A 19,143-nucleotide genomic window follows, 5' to 3' on the forward strand; every position below is an offset into this window, starting at 1 on the left:
TTGCATTTCCCTGTGGGGAAACACTGCGGTCGAAATAGGATTGGAGCTTTTCACATCCCATCCTATTCTGTCAGAGTAATAAGTAACCATAATCCATTACACAAACACTGTACACCGCTCCACAAGGCCAGATGGCCCCTCTGTCTGCTTGCGCTTATGTCTGGGAGACAGAAAGAGCGAGAGAGAGGTGAGGATGCTCTCAGTCCCAGAACAGTAGATAGCAGGGCCAACCATGCACCCTGTAGATTACAACACTGATCAACAGAGCACCTTATAGTGGTAGTGACCAAGACAACACCACCACTATAGTCCCAGACCTCCGTAGGACAGACCGAGAGATGTACACTAGGAACCAAATGGAAGGAAACGGGCAGAAAGAGTGAGGGTCCTACCTGAATTTGTCCAGCAAAAATGCTTGTTCTCATTTTCTGTTACAAAACGTTTCGCTACATTGTGCACTAATGAATACAACCCAGATTCATACAGCTATACAGCAGACCTCCAGGGGATCAGCATGACAGTCTTACCAAGCTCCGTGTCCTGATCGTCGGTTATGATGAGGATGATGTTTGGCCTAATGTTCCTGCGGTCCCTCTGGATGCGTCCCCTCAGGCCTCCCTGGGCTCTGGTGGTGCTGAATGCTGAACAGCCCTGGTCCCAACCCAGGGACAGCAGGCCCAGCCAGGACACACACACCAGCAGCATGGCGGAGGGAGGAAACCCACTGGAGCTCTCACTTCTGAGGAGGAGTCTGAGAAGAGAGGGAGACAGACACACACAGAGGGAGAGAGAGAGACAGAGGCAGAGACACAGAGAGAGAGAGAGAGAGAAATAGAGAGAGAGAGACACACAGAGAGAGACAGAGAGAGAGACAGAGAGAGAGAGGGAGAGAGAGAGAAGAGAAAGAGAGACACGGAGAGAGAGAGACGGAGAGAGAGAGACAGAGGGAGAGATACGAACAGAGAGACACGGACAGAGAGAGAGCGAGAGAGAGAGAGAAAGGAGGAGTTAGTCGAGATGCAGTATTTACTGACACACTGTTGACAACATGTAATTAAAGAGAGACAACGAGAGAGAGCAACAATGAGAGTGAAAGTGAGACAGTAACGTGTACTGAGTGCCCAAACATTAGGAACACTTAACTAATATTGCATACTGCTTCATCAGGGCATGGGCTCTTCAAGGTGATGAAAGCGTACCACAGGGATGCTGGCCCATGTCTCCTACCCTTCATCTACACTGATTGAAGTGGATTTCACAAGTGACTCCAATAAGGGATCATAGCTTTCACTTGGATTCACCTAGTCAGCCTGTCTCGGAAAGAGCAGGTGTTCCTGATGTTTTGTACACTCAGTGTGGATAGAAAGAATAAGAGTGAGTGAGGAGAAAGTGGTTTACTACTGCCGTATCAAAGCGGTAGTAAACCAGTCTGTTCTCTTTCCAGAATACAGTCAACAACCGTCCCAGATTCACCGCTACATTTAAACATATTTACTTCCCAGAAGTTACATCCATCTGCTCACAAATCACACCCCAACTCCACTATGTCTGTGTCCCAAAGGGCACCCTACTCCCTACGTACTGCACTCTCCTTTTGACCAGAGCCCTATGGGAAGTAGTAGGGGGAAAGGGTGCCATTTTGATATGCAGACTACAATGCATTCGGAAAGTATTCATACCCCTTCCCACACCTGTCTATATTTGGTCCCAACGTTGACAGTGCATGTCAGAGCAAAAATCAAGCCATGAGGTTGAAGGTATTGTCCATAGAGCTCCGAGACTGGATTGTGTCGAGGCACAGATCCTGGGATTGAAGGTCCGCAAGAATACAGTGGCCTCCATCATTCTTAAATGGAAAAGGTTTGGCCAAACGCCCGACCATACTGAGCAATCGTGGGAGAACCTTCCAGAAGGACAACCATCTCTGTAGCACTCCACCAATCAGGCCTTTATGGTAAAGTGGCCAAATGGAAGCCACTCCTCAGTAAAAGGCAAATGACTGCCCTAAAGGACTCTCAGACCATGAGAAACAAGATTCTCTGGTCTGATGAAACCAAGATTGAACTCTTTGGCCTGAATGCCAAGTGTCAAGTGTGGAGGAAATCCTAGCACCATCACTACGGTCAAGCATGATGGGCAGCATCATGCTCTGGGGATGTTTTTCAGCTGTAGGGACTGGGAGACTAGTCAGGATCGAGGGAAAGATCAACGGAACAAAGTACAGAGAGATCCTTGATGAAATCCTGCTCCAGAGCACTCAGGACCTCAGACTGGGGCGAAGGTTCACCTTCCAACAGGACAACAACCCTTAGCACACAGCCAAGACAATGCAGGAGTGGCTTCGGGACAAGTCTCTGAAAGCCAGAGCCAAGACTTGAATCCGATCAAACATCTCTAGAGAGACCTGAAAATAGCTGTGCAGCGACGCTCCCCTTCCAAGCCGACAGAGCTTGAGAGGATCTGAAAAGAAGAATGGGAGAAGACTCAAGGCTGCAATCGCTGCCAAAGGTGCTTCAACAAAGTACTGAGTAAAGGGTCTGAATACTTATGCAAACGTGATATTTCAGATTTAAATGTGTAATACATTTGCAAAAATGTCTAAAAAAACAGTTTTTGCTTCGTCATTATGGATTAGTGTGAGTAGATTGATGAAGACATAAAATAAATATATATATTTTAGAGTGGCCTCCCAGGTGGCGCAGTGGTCTAGGTCACTGCATCGCACTGCTAGCTGTGCCACCAGAGACTCTAGGTTCGTGCCCAGGCTCTGTCGCACCCGGCCGCGACCGGGAGGTCCGTGGGGCGACGCACAATTGGCCTAGCATCGTCCGGGTTAGGGAGGGTTTGGCCGGTAGGGATATCCTTGTCTCATCGCACACTAGCGACTCCTGTGGCGGGCCGGGCGCAGTGCACGCTAACCAGGTCACCAGGTGCACAGTGTTTCCTCCAACACATTGGTGCGGCTGGCTTCCGGGTTGGATGCACACTGTGTTAAGAAGCAGTGCGGCTTGGTTGGGTTGTGTTTCGGAGGCTTTCGACCTTTGTCTCTCCCGAGTAACAATTTCGTGGATACCACGAAATTGGGGGTAAAAATATATTTTTTTAAATAAATGAAATATTTTAGAGTAAGGCATAAAATAGTGAGGTTAACAAAATATGTTAAAGTCAATGGATCTGAATACTTTCAAAATGCACTGTATATATATTGTTCAACAAACAGACCAGAAGACCATCCTGAGGTAGCCACTCCAAACGTTGAAAAACTTTACTATGAATGCGACCCGAATGGCACTCCCTATATAGTGCACTACTTTTGACTAGAGCCCTGTGAGCTCTGGTCAAAAGTAGTGCAATATAAAGGGAATGAGGTACCATTTGGGACAACCTATAACAGTTCCAGCATGTGCTGGGTGTTGAGTGAAATACTCAACCCTTAAATGAAGATCAGCCCCAGAGTCCTCAACCAAGCCTGAACCTGGACAAGAACATGCAGGGAAACACAAACGACAGACAACAGACTCTGACCGATCTTAAGGCAACTATTAGAGAGAGAACTAGAGAACGGGCTCACCTGAGTTGACATCATCAGTATTATAATGTCATCTTGTTCTTAACCCCTTCATATCCTTTCACGAGAAAACACATCCAGTATAGAGGCCTGAATCTGCTTCTCTCCCTGTGTTGATCAACTCTATCACACATCAACCATCTCTCTCTCTCTCTCTTCTCTCTCTCTCTCTGGCTCTCTCCACACTCCAATGCCTTCCCGCAGGCCCCAGCCTGAACCAATCACAGCCCTTCCTCCCACCTGTCAGTCAACAGGCATCCCAAGCCCGTCAAGCGTGACAGGGGTGGGGGGCGGTGGGGAGGTAGGGGTGGGTGGGTGGTTGGGGAGGTAGGGGGGGTGGGTGGGGGGGTAGTGGGGGGAGGTGTACAGGGAATAGGGTGCCATTTGTGATGTCACTGTCGATTATAACCACAGTATAAATAACCACTGGCTTATTGCCTTTTCTACATTTACCACGATCAGAAAGATGCCAAGGAGTCTCTGAAGCTTTGGAAAGACGGTGATTTATGGTCCGCTGGTGTTGATAGAACTTTCCATCTGGTATTGACTGGGGTAAATAGTATTATTCCACTCTTGATAACATTGCTTACCAAGTTTATCAAATCAAATGTTGTTTGTCACCTGCTTCGTAAAACAACAAGTGTGGACTAACAGTGAAAAGCTTTCCCAACAATGCAAAGAGAAATGTTTTAAAAACATTGTATTGTACGTTAATATGACTTAATAGACCGGTTTTAAACTGGAGACATAACTTACTGTTTGGTTAAGAGTAAACTGTATGTTGAATGGTGAGTAAGTTAAAGTTGAAAACCTACCCTATATGTTCCCTTAATGCTGATCATGAAGGAAAACACAAAAATATATTGGTATGCAGCCTTTAATTCAGCCATTGCTCCCTCTTTACTCCTTGGAGAAAGCCCTAGTGCTAGGTTGGGAACTGGCTCTGGGCCTGTTTGCTAAAGTTGAGAGGCGCAGAGGGAGGGACAAAGGCAGTGACACCCACTGGGGTTTTGGCCCAGAAAGGAGGGTCTCTCCATGAGGGAGGGCCAGGCTCAGGTGTGGTAGAGCCACTATTTTGTTCCAGCTCATTAGGTCAGAATGAAGATCAGTATGGTGCCACTCAGCAAGATGGCTGTCCAGAAGGTCTCCTGTCACTGGGAGATGATGGACCTGCTATTACAATGTCCTGGTTGTCATGGTCCACCTTCCTTACTCATACCCTCAGGCTAAGCTGAGGGCTGTATTACTCCTGGGAATGGATTTTACAGTAGTTTACCCACTCTTTCTGTAGTCAACCCATCAATGTCTACCTTCTCCACCATTCCACATCCAACGCATCTTCTTTCCTTCCTAATCAGCAATAAGAGAGATTGTCGAAGTTGACAACCTACCCTATCTGACCACTGTGTTTCGTCATAGCTAGCTAGCGTCTGTCGGCCCAAAGCAGACGGCAAAGATATACTGAAGCATTCACAGATCTGTCTGTCAGAACAGATGGTCACCAAATCATGTCAGCCTAAATCTCTGTTTTTGGTTCCCTCTAAACATAATCTTTGTTAACTATGCCCTATTCCCTACATAGTGCACAGCTTTTGACCAGTGCCCTTGTCAAAAGTAGTGCCAAAATAGCGATTAGGATGCCATTTGGGATGTAACCTGTATCTGCATAACTGTGTTGGTCATTGGTTTTCCATCTGCTTGTCTCCCCATAGAGATGTGTAATGGTAATAAGCAGCTCTTAGCATGCATCCCAAATGGCACCCTATTCTCTAAAACGTGCACTACATTTGACCAGGGCCCATAGTGCACTATGCAGGGAATAAGGTGCCATTTGGGACGTAAATCTCAGATGGAGCAGTAAGAGCTTTTTTGGAGAGTATTTTGGACAGGCATTGTCCGGGACAGCCTGTCCAGACATCCTCACAGCCCTGTACAAACACTGGCACTGTTTAGAACCTCAGCCCTCAGGCAGGGATTGGCAGGGGACACACACACACACACAGGCGAAAACACAGACGTGTACATACACAAGACACGCTAGATGGTATTTGTTATTTTTCTTCTTTTTTTCTCATTTATATTTGTATTTATTTATTGTTTACTTCAGTTAATTTAGTAAATACTTTCTTAACACTTTTTTTCTTAAAACTGCATTGTTGGTTAAGGGCTTGTAAGTAAGCATTTCACTGTAAGGTCTACACTTGTTGTATTCGGCACAATTTGATTTGATGTTAGAAACACTAGATTACAGAGAGAAAAAACACCCTACTCACACACGCATGATGAAGCCCACTTAACTCCCTTACACTGTCACTGGAAGACTCTAAACAACCCAACAAGGGGCTATACTCAAAAGGGTCCGTCTAATGTTCGCACTCAACCCACATTCACACTGCATCCCAAATCAAATGGCACCCTATTCCCTATGTAGTGCACTACTTTTAACCAGGACCCATAAGCTGCCCCAGAGGGCTCTGGTCAAAAGAGGTGTGCTATATAAAGACCAGGGTGCCATTTGGGATGCATCATCAATTAGCCACGGCAATGATCCGTAGCAATGGTCTTTTCATGGGACTTCTTGAGGAATGAAGAAGCTGAGAGGCAGATAAAGAGTGTCATTGTGTGATATGCCACTCTAACAGCCCCGAATCGCCACATTCTCCTTACAACTGGAATTACAGCGCTAATACAATGCTATAAAACTTGATCATGGGACGGGGGAGCACATTGACACTGTGCTGAGGCAGCTGTCTTCAAAGCCAGTGTCCCAAATGGCACCCTATTCCCTATAAAAGGCACTACTTTTGACCAGGCCCCATAGGGCTGTGATCAAATGTAGTGCAATATATAGAGAATAGGGGGCTGTTTGGGACAGACAGGAGGGTTCCATCTGTCACCTTCCTCTCCCTTTAACTCAATTGAACATGATTCACTGTTAATTTGACCTGATTTGGTTCACTTTTCTACTGACTTTTTACCTTCAGAGAACAAAGGTCAACTTCAGTTCTCATTGGGACACAGGAAATGGAAAAATATGTTACGCACTCAGCCATTTCTAATATTCAAGTGAAGTTCCAGCAATGATGCCCACTCATCTACGAGACCCCTAAACACACACACCTTGAACTTTAACCTCTGACAACCAGATTCCAGCCCCTGACAGTAGTGATGTCCTGACATTCCTATGACACCATGGGAGATGAGAGAAAGAGAGAGCAGGGGTAGCCTTGCTGTAGACCCAGGAACAATGGAGGCTTATCTCAAAGTATTCCCACCCCTTGACTTTTTCCACATTTTGTTGTGTTACAGCCTGAATTTAAAATGGATTACATTGTGATTTTTGTCGTCACTGGCCTATGTTTAGAAATGTTAATAAATGAATTAATAATGAAAAGCTGAAATGTCTTGAGTCAATTATTCAACCCCTTTGTTACGGCAAGCATACATAAGTTCAGGAGTAAAAATGTGCTCAACAAGTCCCATAATAAGTTGGATGGACTCACTCTTTATGCAATAACAAGGTTTAACATGAGCTTTGAATGACTACCTCATCTCTGTACCCCACACATACAAGTATCTGTAAGGTCCCCCAGTAGAGCAGTGAATTTCAAACAGATTCAACCACAAAGACCAGGAAGGTTTTACAATGTCTCTCTAACATGCTGACCAAACCGGACGCGAGTGCACGTTGATTTTGTTCGCCCACACCAGAAGCAAGCAGAACACGCAGGTTGAAATATCAAAACAAACCCTGATCCAACTATATTCATTTGGGGACATTAGCTTGCTGTTGCTAGCTCATTTGTCCTGGGATACAAACATTGAGTTGTTATTTTTCCTGAAATGCACAAGGTCCTCTACTCCGACAATGAATCCACAGATAAAAGGGTCAACCAAGTTCGTTTCTCATCATCTCTCCTCCTTTCTTCAGGCTTCTTTTTCTTCTTTGGACTTTTTATGGAGGTTGGCAACCAACTTTACAGCATTACTACAACCGACTGCAGTGTGGACCTCAGTTCATCTTTCAATCACCCACGTGGGTATATGCTCCTAAAAACCAATGAGGAGACTGGAGTGACCGGACTTGCAGCGCATCAAAAATTGGACCGATTTCTATTTTAGCGCCTGGCTACACAGACGGTCGCTGACGCGCGCGAGCAGTGTGGGTCCAATGATTGAATAACATACATGTGTACATTTATTTTGCAACGCTCGCACAAGCGACGCAAGCGGTGTGGTCAGCATGTAAGAAGGGCACCTATTGGTAGAACGGTAAAAATACAAAAAGCTAAGTTACTAATTACACTTTGGATGGTGTATCAATCCACCCAGTCACTAGAAAGATACAGGCGTCCTTCCTAACTCACTTCCCAGAGAGGCAGGAAGCCACTCAGGGATTTCACCATGAGGCCAATAATGACTTTAAAAGAGTTTGAGTTTAATGGCTGTGATAAGATAAAACTGAGGATGGATCAACAGCATTGTAGTTACTCTACAATACTAACCTGTTTGCAAGAAGGCATTAAAGTAATACTGCAATTCACTTTCTGTCCTGAATACAAAGTGTTATGTTTGGGGCAAATCTAATACAACACATTACTGAGTACCCCTCTCCATATTGTCAAGCAGAGTGGTGTCTGCATCATGTTATGAAAATGCTTATAATTGTTAAGGACAGGTGAGTTTTTCAGGACAAAATAAATAAGCGGAATGGGGCTAAGCACAGGCAAAATCCTAGAGGAAACCCTGGTTCTGTCTGCTTTCCAACAGAGATGAATTCACCTGAATACATGAGCAGGACAATAACCTAAAAAAAAACAAGGCTACTGGTAGAATTTGAGTAGACTGGTGAGAGAAAATATATATTTAATCCATTTTGAATTCAGGCTGTACCACATCAAATTATGCAAAAAGGTCGAAGGGTATGAATACTTTCTGAAAGCACTGTACGTCCCAAATGCCACCCTATTCCCTATGTAATGTACCACTTTTGACCAGAGCCCTATGTGAATAGGGTTCCATTTGGGACGCACTTAATGATAACCTTCAGGATGTGTTCCAACCTGAGGGAATAGTTGACTAGAATACTGTGTTCTTCTGTTATCTGGCATTTCAAATGCTTTGCATATGGAAGGTATTTGGCATCTTTCAGAAAAGTGATAGAACATCTCCAAATGTGAAGGAAATATGAGAATTCTTGATCAGAAGTCAAGAATCTCTCCTTTTTTTCCTTTCTTAAGAGCAGCATTGTTTTTCTTAACCTTTTTCCTTCAGACCAAACTGACACATTTAAAAGGAATGACCTCTTGAGAAAGCTTAAGTGAACCCAACCAAAGCAAACTATAGACCAAAGACCCTCAACTTAGTAAGAGGGGCAAAAACATTTATCTTCGCCCCACAAACATCCCCCTAGAACATAGTTCTATACGTCTGTAGGAAACAAGAGGTCTTTTATGCCAGACACAGGGGCGATGTCCCAAATAGCACCCTATATTCCCTATTTAGTGCACTACTTTTGGCCAGGGCCCATATGGAATAGTGTGGCATTTGGTACTCAACCTGACTGCAGAGTCATACTGTTTCTGCTTCCTAATTGTTTGGGAGGATTAGCTCCGCTAATGAGCCTTTAAATTACTCATTACTCCTTTACTGTACTCATCAAGGGTTCAGCTGCAGTAGTAGAATATTGGGGACGGACCAGCCGTCCAGGAGAAGAAAAGGGCCTGGGGACGGGGGTTCAAAGTCGACCAAAACAAAAAGGGCACTATGGAGTTTCCAGTCAGTCCCTCTGACACGCACACAGCTGCCAGATGGAGTAAGAAATGTGCAATTTTCAGATTAATGGCCATCAACACTGAGTCAGTGTCCCAAATGGCACCCTGTTCCCTTTACTAGTGTACTACTTTTGACCTGAGCCCTATGAGAATAAGGTGCCGCGCTTAGGGTGCTTAATGGTAGACAGCATGATAATCCTCTACTCTCATGACTAATGTCTTATTCTTTCACCCCCAATATAAAACAACCTCTCCCTTCACTACTAACCATGAATTATAAGGAAAGCCTTGCAGCTGTATAGGGAGTGAGACAGAGCTATGGTAGCATACATTACACACTCCAGCAGCACGTAGCATTCTAACTATGCCATCAGGCCCTACTTTCTCCTCTCATCTGCGCTCTTCCTCTCTGCCTTGGCTAGCCTGGAGATGGACAGAGCGAGAGGGAGAGATTTGATTTGATTTTTCTTAGGATCTCTTGCAGTCCCCATTTGGACTAATCTTGGCTAGGCTGGAGATGGACAGAGCGAGAGGGAGAGAGGAGGGAGAGAGGGAGAAAGAGTGAGAATCAAAAAGAGAGGGAAGGGGGGGGGGGGGGCTTGTCCCTAACGAGCAGGCCTATCATGAATGAGGGACTTACCTCAGGGTCCCAGTGACATCTGGTTTAGGTTTGACACTCAGAACCTCTCCTCCAATATAACTTTTCATGTTCAGCAAGACACGGAACAAAATGGATGGAGGGTTCCAGAAGAATATAAGGAGTTCTGATGATCGGGACAGTTCACTTTCAGGGGGAAGAGGAGGATCTTTAAGGATCAATCGGTGTCTTGTTCCATGTTCATTCCATTTCCCTCTTTCTTTTATTTCCTCCATTGTTCAGTAATGACTAATAAATGCGCAGGACGGTGCTGCCAAACAGAAGACTGAGCCAGATGCAATCCGTCCGCCACGTAGTGCTCTAGCGGTCTGTGTTTGTATGTGTGTGGAGGGTCGTGCGTTACCTGTGGCTGTAAGGAATGCACAGCCAATCAGAGGGCTTCCCAAACACTCCTTAACCGCCATCCACCATTGTCCTTCAGGGGCTTGTAAAGGTTTCCGTCTCCCTCCTTGGCTTGGGATGACTTCACACACACAAGCATGTACACACAGATACACACACACTCATTCTCCTTTTCTCACCCCCCAAGTAACCCATGTGTGTGTTGTGTGTGTGTGTGTGAGTGTGTGTGTAGCTCAGGAGGCCCATCCCAGCCCAGGTGGCTGAGGTTAGTCTAAACTAGCCGCGATCAAAGCCACATAACCACTCAGGTCAGTGCACGGTCAGGGCACAGGACGCTGTGTGGTTAGAGGCCTTCCCAGCAGCCTACCAGTCGACCATTCAGACAGCCAGCCATCCCTGCACTAGCTAGCTAGCTTTGTTGCCATGGTTTCTGAGTGTACTGTACTTCAGTGAGGGCCTGACCACCTATTGAGAGAGAGAGAGAGAGAGAGAGAGAGAGAGAGAGAGAGAGAGAGAGAGAGAGAGAGAGCTATGGGCTGTGTAGCAACGAAGGATAATCTCAGAGGTAGAGAGAGAGAGACAGAGAGAGAGATTAGGAATATGTGTGTGTGCCGAGATGACAAATAAATCATGAGAGAGAATGTATGAGGAGATCGCTGTGTGTAGAAGAGGGAGAGACAGAATCTACTGATTTGGTTCTGATACCGCTCCCATATTTCAGCCCAGCCTTGATTACTTCCACTTGTTTTTCCAAGGGGGGGGTGGGGGAGTTTTTATGGAGCCACATGAGCTTAATATTGAGGTTTGTTCCAAATGTTGCTCTAATCCTGTTGGGGAATTTGGCTGGGCGGATGCCACGGGGCCTGGTACACTGAGAAGAACCTTTGTGAGGAGGGCCCAGGGTGCCCTGAGTAGGCCGGGGCAGAAGGGAGTAGTGGAGGTAGAGGGGTAGGGCGCGGGTCAAGCCTGGATCTCTCTCCCACACTGCTGTCCAGCCCACGGACTGAAGGAGTGCTGCCTCTTTAGTTACCACACTCTCACACTCACTCCCAGTGACACCTCCGTCACAAAGTAAGGACAAATATGATTCAAGCCCAGTACTGACAACTGATCTATGAAAACTATAAATCAACAGAGATCTGGATTGCAACAACACCAACACATTAGTTGTATAACTAAAGGAGTGCCTTGGTTCTGTGAAAGCGGAATCCGTACCGGTAGCCCGAGTTCAACCCCTAAACCCTACACCCTTCGCCCTGAGACCCTCAGAGAGCCCCTTTGTAGTGCCCTTACAGCCCTTAGCCCCAGGCTGCTAGACCCTCATCATTAATTATGTGTCCATATAAATATATCATTCAATTAATCCAGCTCCCACAGACATCAAAGGCTGAAGCAGCCCGGCCACCAGGTGGTCCGTTGGGATCTCTGCTGGGAACGCTGAGAGGGAAATGATTAAAACACACAAGAGGACGGCTGTTTCGGAAAAGTCGGGAGTTGACTCTGTGTGTGTGTGTGTGTGTGTGTACTGTGTGTGTGTGTACTGTGTGTTCGTGAGGGGGAACGTGTATGTGTGTGGTGGAAAGATACACACTTTCTCCCTCTGAAAGCGCTGTACATAGTATGTCTCTGTTAATAATACCAATCCTTACTAGACAACAAGCTAGCTAAGATGCAACTAACATATAAGCCTAACTATAGCTAACAAACTGCTTGACTTAGTAATAAATCAACCAACCAGGACCACACGCCACAAGTGGAACCATTCAGATGCGGGCCCTCTGCAAATGAACAGTAGACATTGAGAATGTTTACATGCACAGTAATAGTATGATATTTAACTGATTATGGCAGTCGGTCAAGTATGGCAATAGTCATGTAAACACCTTACTCTGCTTATCTTAAATTGGAGGAAGGTCAAACATTGAAGTAAACACGCTGACTAAAACACCTGGTTTTCGGAGCAATCTTTTGAATTATTAGGACATGTAAAACGGCTTAAATCGGCATTCCAGCTGTGTTCTTGATCTGCTCATGAGCCAGCACCGGTATGTCCCGCTTATGCATGAGCGAAATGACTTCGGAAAAACTGGCCCTGGTGTCTCATCAGGAGGCCCTGGTGTCTATACTAGACCCAAACTGCTAAGTCATTAGGAGGCCCTGGTGTCTCATCTGGAGGCCCTGATGATACTCTTGAAAAGTTTAAAGAGAGAGTTCCAGGAGAGCATTAATAGAGGAAGTACAAAAACACAGAGAGAGAGAGAGAGAGAGAGAGAGAGAGAGAGAGAGAGAGAGAGAGAGAGAGAGAGAGAGAGAGAGAGAGAGAGGAGAGAGAGAGAGAGAGAGAGAGAGAGAGCGAGAGAGAGAGAGACAGAGAGCGAGAGAGAGAGAGAGCGAGAGAGAGAGAGAGAGAGAGAGAGAGAGAGAGAGAGAGAGAGAGAGAGAGAGAGAGAGAGACAGAGAGCGAGAGAGAGAGCGAGAGAGAGAGTAGAGAGAGAGAGAGAGAGAGAGAGAGAGAGAGAGATAGAGAGCGAGAGAGAGAGCGAGAGAGAGAGTAGAGAGAGAGAGAGATAGAGAGAGAGAGAGAGAGAGAGAGAGAGAGAGAGAGAGAGAGAGAGAGAGAGAGAGAGAGAGGGAAGATAGAGAGAGAGAGAGAGAGAGAGAGAGAGAGAGAGAGAGAGAGAGAGAGAGAGAGAGAGAGAGAGAGAGAGAGAGAGAGAGAGAGAGAGAGAGAGAGAGAGAGAGAGAGAGAGAGAGACAGAGAGAGAGAGACAGAGAGAGAGAGAGAGAGAGACACAGAGAGAGAGAGAGAGACACAGAGAGAGAGAGAGAGAGAGAGAGAGAGAGAGAGAGAGAGAGAGAGAGAGAGCGAGAGAGACAGAGAGAGAGAGCGAGAGAGAGAGAGAGAGAGAGAGAGAGAGAGAGAGAGAGCGAGAGAAGAAAAATCGAGGAAAAGCAATTACAGAGATGTGGTCTTTGATGGACATGCAGAGTGATTAGGACAAACAGATTGCAGCTGCAACTACAACAGTTTGCTCATTACATGACTGTGGTAAAAAGAAAAAAGCCAACAAGTGCACAGCATATGTGAGAACTCCTTCCAGACTGTTGGAAAAGCACTCCAGGTGAAGTTGGTTGAGAGAATGCCAAGCATGTGCAAAGCTGTCATCAAGGCAAAGGGTAGCTACTTTGAAGAATTTCAAATATAAAATATATTTTGATTTGTTTAACACTTTTTTGGTTACTACATGATGTGTTATTTCAGAGTTTTGATGTCTTCACTATTATTCTACAATGTAGAACATTTTAAAATAAAGAATAACCCTGGAATGAGCAGGTGTGTTCAAACTTTTGACTGGTACGGTATAGATCATAATTCTACAATATACTCTAAGTATCTATTTTCATCCATATAGCCTTTCTAGACAACCACATGGGTGTGTAACAAATGGCATCCTAATCCCCATACAGTGCACCCTATATAGTGCACAACCATAATGGCCTCTGGTCAAAAGTAGTGCACTACATATGAAATATTGTAACATTTAGGACATAACCCTGGTTCTCCCATTTAAAACAGTCTATGGACCAAATCTGCCAGTCAAACTCACTCGTGTCGGGTGGCTTTCTCCTCTCTGTGTGCCACAATTCAAATATATATTGCATAAATGACTCCCCAAAACCACAAAAAAGAAGTTGAGCAAATTGTTTCAATGGGTTTCCACTGAGGTCATTGTTAATAAAGAGATATACTTCTTTCCCATGAAATCAGCAGCATGGTGGCACAGCGAGAGGCGCACACACACACAGAGAGAGACAGAGACAGAAACCGAGAGAGACAGAGACAGAGAGAGAGGCACACACACACACACAGAGAGACAGAGACAGAGAGAGACAGAGACAGACATAGAGAAAGAGGCACACACACACACAGAGAGACAGAGAGGCACACACACACACACAGAGACAGAGAGAGAGGCACACACACATACACACAGAGACAGAGAGAGAGGCACACACACACACAGAGAGACAGAGACGAAGAGAGAGGCACACACACACACACACAGAGACAGAGACAGAGACAGAGAGAGGCACACACACACACAGAGACAGAGACAGAGAGAGGCACACACACACACAGAGACAGAGACAGAGAGAGAGGCACACACAGAGACAGAGAGAGAGAGGGGCGGGCACACACACAGAGAGACAGAGACAAAGAGAGGCACACAAGCACACAGAGAGACAGACAGAGAGACATTAGCATTTCAGCCCAGCCTTGATTAAGTCATTAGCATTTTCGTATTTTTATAAAAACCTCTGTAGTTTACCCACTTCAGTAATCCCAGAATGCATGTTTCTGCACTGATCACTGACATGAGAAGTGTGGCACAGATTTAAGACTAAAATCCCTCTCATGAACATGGGGCCTTCTTTCTGAGAAGGAGAGAAAGAAAGAGAAGCTTTAAGGAACAAGTTGTTGGACTAAGGATCGGCCCTGGTGTTGAGTCATTCATCTGTGTGTGTGTGTGTGTGTGTGTGTGTGTGTGTGTGTGTGTGTGTGTGTGTGTGTGTGTGTGTGTGTGTGTGTGTGTGTGTGTGTTTCAGTGGTGTAGTCGGTGAGGATAGTCATGCTTGCTATTTAGAGCAGGTTATTCATTGACACTGGCGTAAGAAAATAAACTGCTGATCTAGTTAACAAAACTAAGTCTATAATGACCAAATAATAATGGCACCCTATTCCCTATTTGGTCAAAAGTAGAGCACTATACAGGGAATAGGGTGCCATTTGGGACGTGAACAGTCTTTCTCGAATGATTAATGCTCCTCCTCCAGAACAGAGCCACTTGTTCTACAGATCTGTTTAAAAGGGCAGGACAATTGTTTTGACATGGCATAGAGCAATTTGGGTCTTGTTTGTGGACTTTGTGGACTGCGTGCGTGTGTGTGACAAATTGCTACACCACAGCAACCACAAGAATGGAGTTAGGGCCGATCTCAAGTGTAATCTAAACACCAGGATTAACATAAGACATTTCAGAGTGCTATGTTCGATACAACAAGTGTGCTTCCCAAACGGCACCCTATTCCTTATGGTACCTGGTCAAAAGTAGTGCACTACATATGAAACAGGGTGCCATTTGGGACGCAAACCAATTCTCTCTACAGAGTACCTTTGGACCAAGCTGGAAATCCAGAGCAAATCCATGTGTCAATCAACAGAGTAGCAAAAACAAAACCTACATCCCAATGCCTCCTGTGCAATGCCTTAGGGCAGTGTTTCCCAACCCTGGTCATCCAGTACCCCCAACAGAACACAGTTCACTTGTAGCCCTTGACAAACACAGCTTATTCAACTCATTGAGTTGAATCAGGTGTGTTTGTCTAGGGTTACAATAGAAATACGTACTGTTGGGTGTACTGGAGGACCAGGGTTGGGCTGTTGGGTGTACTGGAGGACCAGGGTTGGGCTGTTGGGGGTACTGGAGGACCAGGGTTGGGCTGTTGGGGGTACTGGAGGACCAGGGTTGGGCTGTTGGGGGTACTGGAGGACCAGGGTTGGGCTGTTGGGGGTACTGGAGGACCAGGGTTGGGCTGTTGGGGTACTGGAGGACCAGGGTTGGGCTGTGGGGGTACTGGAGGACCAGGGTTGGGCTGTTGGGGTACTGGAGGACCAGGGTTGGGCTGTTGGGGGTACTGGAGGACCAGGGTTGGGCTGTTGGGGGTACTGGAGGACCAGGGTTGGGCTGTTGGGGGTACTGGAGGACCAGGGTTGGGCTGTTGGGGGTACTGGAGGACCAGGGTTGGGCTGTTGGGGGTACTGGAGGACCAGGGTTGGGCTGTTGGGGGTACTGGAGGACCAGGGTTGGGCTGTTGGGGGTACTGGAGGACCAGGGTTGGGCTGTTGGGGGTACTGGAGGATCAGGGTTGGGCTGTTGGGGGTACTGGAGGACCAGGGTTGGGAAACACTGTCTTCTGGTACTGGCGGACCTAAAACTAGGGTACTACAAACTAGTGTACTACAAACTAGGGTACTACAAACTAGGGTACTGCAGTTGCACCATACAACTTGATTCATGCCATCAACTGATATAGACTAAGGAACTGCAGGCAGTATTAACTACACTTTACATCTCAATGTACTCTGGATTCCATGTGTGCACTAAAACACACATTTATGAAAATGTCCACTGCTCTTTCATGCTACAGTTGTAGATTCCAGACAGAGAGGTAGCAGCTCTATCAGCAAGCTCCCGGCTAAAGTGCCCGTGTCCTAGGAACGGTAGCGTGAAACGCTACACCGCCAGAATGTGGAGCATGTGCAGGCGTATTCTCAGGAAACCCAGAGAGACAGAGACCCTGAGAACAAGGTTCGCCAGACCGAGGCTGTCATAAACAATCTACAACCATGACCGCCACCGAGTAACACATGATACCTTGTAAAAGATATCTTGGTGCGTTCTCGCCCCATGGCGTCTGTGCTAGGCCTTTCACTCCGCTGTCCATGTCTCTCACACATAGGCCTACACACACACACACACACACACACACACACACACACACACACACACACACACACACACACACACACACACACACACACACACACACACACACACACACACACAAAGTCTGTGAATGTGTGTGAGTACATACTTTATGTCAGTCAGAAATGCACACACACAGTCAGTCAGTCAAACTCAGGCGTACTGAACCTGTAATTTGTACCCCAAGTGTTCTCCTCTCGTTTCCATTGCCCTGGGCGCTATGCGTGTGGCTTTTCGAGGCGTGCGTAGCGTCATTTGTAATTCAATTACTTTTATCTGTCCTGGCACACACTCCAGCACCTGCCAGCCTTAACCCCCTAGTAATTTAGACAACCACTCCTTAAAGACAATATTCCCCCACGTAGAGTTCTATCGCTCAATCGTTCTCAGTCCTCAGCTTATCACTGTTTAGGACATTTACAGCAGAGATATTATATCCAACTTAGACCATAAAGACCCTAGACCCTAAATACCCTAGACCCTAAATACCCTAGACCTTAAAGACCCAAAGACCCTTGAACCCTAAAGACCCTAAACCATAAAGACCCTAAAGAACCTAGACCTTAAAGACCCTAAAGACCCTAGACCTTAAAGAACCTAGACCATAAAGGCCCTAAAGACCATAAACCATAAAGACCCTAAAGACCCTAGACCATAAGACCCTAGACCATGAAGACCCTAAACCATAAAGACCCTAAAGACCCTAGACCATAATACCCTAGACCATTAAGACCCTAGACCATAAGACCCTAGACCATGAAGACCCTATACTGTAAAGACCCTAGACCATAAAGACCCTAGACCAAAGACCCTAGACCAAAGACCCTAGACCATAAAGACCCTAGACCATAAAGACCCTAGACCATAAAGACCCTAGACCAAAGATCCTAGACCAAAGACCCTAGACCATAAAGACCCTAGACCATAAAGACCCTAGACCATAAAGACCCTAGACCAAAGATCCTAGACCAAAGACCCTAGACCATAAAGACCCTAGACCATAAAGACCCTAGACCATAAAGACCCTAGACCGTAAAGACCCTAGACCATAAAGACCCTAGACCATAAAGACCCTAGACCAAAGATCCTAGACCAAAGACCCTAGACCATAAAGATCCTAGACCATAAAGATCCTATACCATAAAGATCCTAGACCACAAAGCTCCTAGACCACAAAGACCCTATACCATAAAGACCCTATACCATAAAGACCCTTAGACCGTAAAGACCCTAGACCATAAAGAATCTATACTGTAAAGACCCTAGACCATAAAGACCCTAGACCAAAGACCCTAGACCAAAGACCCTAGACCAAAGACCCTAGACCATAAAGATCCTAGACCATAAAGATCCTATACCATAAAGATCCTAGACCACAAAGCTCCTAGACCACAAAGACCCTATACCATAAAGACCCTATACCATAAAGACCCTTTACCATAAGACCCTAGACCATAAAGGCCACAATGACTCTATAAAATGAAGACCCTAGTAAACAGACCACAAGACTAGGGGCCATGCGCCCGCACATGGTCACATAACACACTAATATACACACACAGTCTCACACACGAGGGGCACTGGCAGCATCTGAATGTGTGTGCGCTCCAGGGGCAGAGGGAAGAAAAGGAGCAGAGGAGCTGAAGCAAATGCATGCTGGCTTTTATTAGTAGAGCTGTCCAACCATCAAGAGGAAGGAGAGACAGAGACAGAGAGAGAGAGAGAGAGAGAGAGACAGAGAAGAGAGAGAGGAGAGAGAGAGAAGAGAGAGAGAGGAGAGAGAGGAGAGAGAGAGAAGAGAGAGGAGAGAGAGAGAAGAGAGAGAGAAGAGAAGAGAAGAGAGAGAGAGAGAGAGCATAATAAAGAGCCGTGGGCTGTGTTCATCACAAATCCCTCCCTCTTCCCTTCCTCTCTCCTCCCCCTCTTTTCCCTTCCTTCCCCCCTCAATCTCTCTCCTTTCTCCCTTATTATCTCCATTCTGTATAGTCGGTGGATGAAAGGTTTGGATCCTCCAGGGGCCACCACTTCTCCCAAACCCTCAGCCCACTTCCATTGGATGGATGCATTCTGACAGCCTGCCTCGTGGTACGTGATACAGGCAGGACCCTTTTCTCTTGACAATCCCAAACAGATTGCTGCTCCCCAGGGAACAGGGATGACAAGGCAGGGACACTGCAGGCCTCTGGTGGGTAGGAGGGGAGGGCAAGTGGTTGTGGTTAGTGTGTGTGTACACGTGTGTGTACACACATGTTA

The 19,143-nt window shown here is 46.2% G+C and overlaps 1 protein-coding gene across 4 annotated transcripts in view; it reads right to left on the bottom strand.

Annotated features, from left to right (window-relative positions):
• The window catches only part of sulf1 (sulfatase 1), a 73,183-nt gene that overhangs the window by 46,012 nt on the left and 8,028 nt on the right, over positions 1-19,143 (bottom strand). For 3 of the 4 annotated variants that reach the window (XM_020494618.2, XM_020494617.2, XM_031836108.1), the window contains exon 2: positions 528-751. In XM_020494618.2, coding sequence (XP_020350207.1) covers positions 528-705 — 178 coding nt within the window. In that variant the 5' untranslated portion in view covers positions 706-751. Of the gene's footprint in view, positions 1-527; positions 752-19,143 lie in introns of those variants that run through there. The other variant, XM_031836107.1, reaches the window with a different exon arrangement.

This window comes from Oncorhynchus kisutch, linkage group LG11 (assembly GCF_002021735.2).
Source record: "Oncorhynchus kisutch isolate 150728-3 linkage group LG11, Okis_V2, whole genome shotgun sequence".
Classification (NCBI taxonomy): domain Eukaryota; kingdom Metazoa; phylum Chordata; class Actinopteri; order Salmoniformes; family Salmonidae; genus Oncorhynchus; species Oncorhynchus kisutch.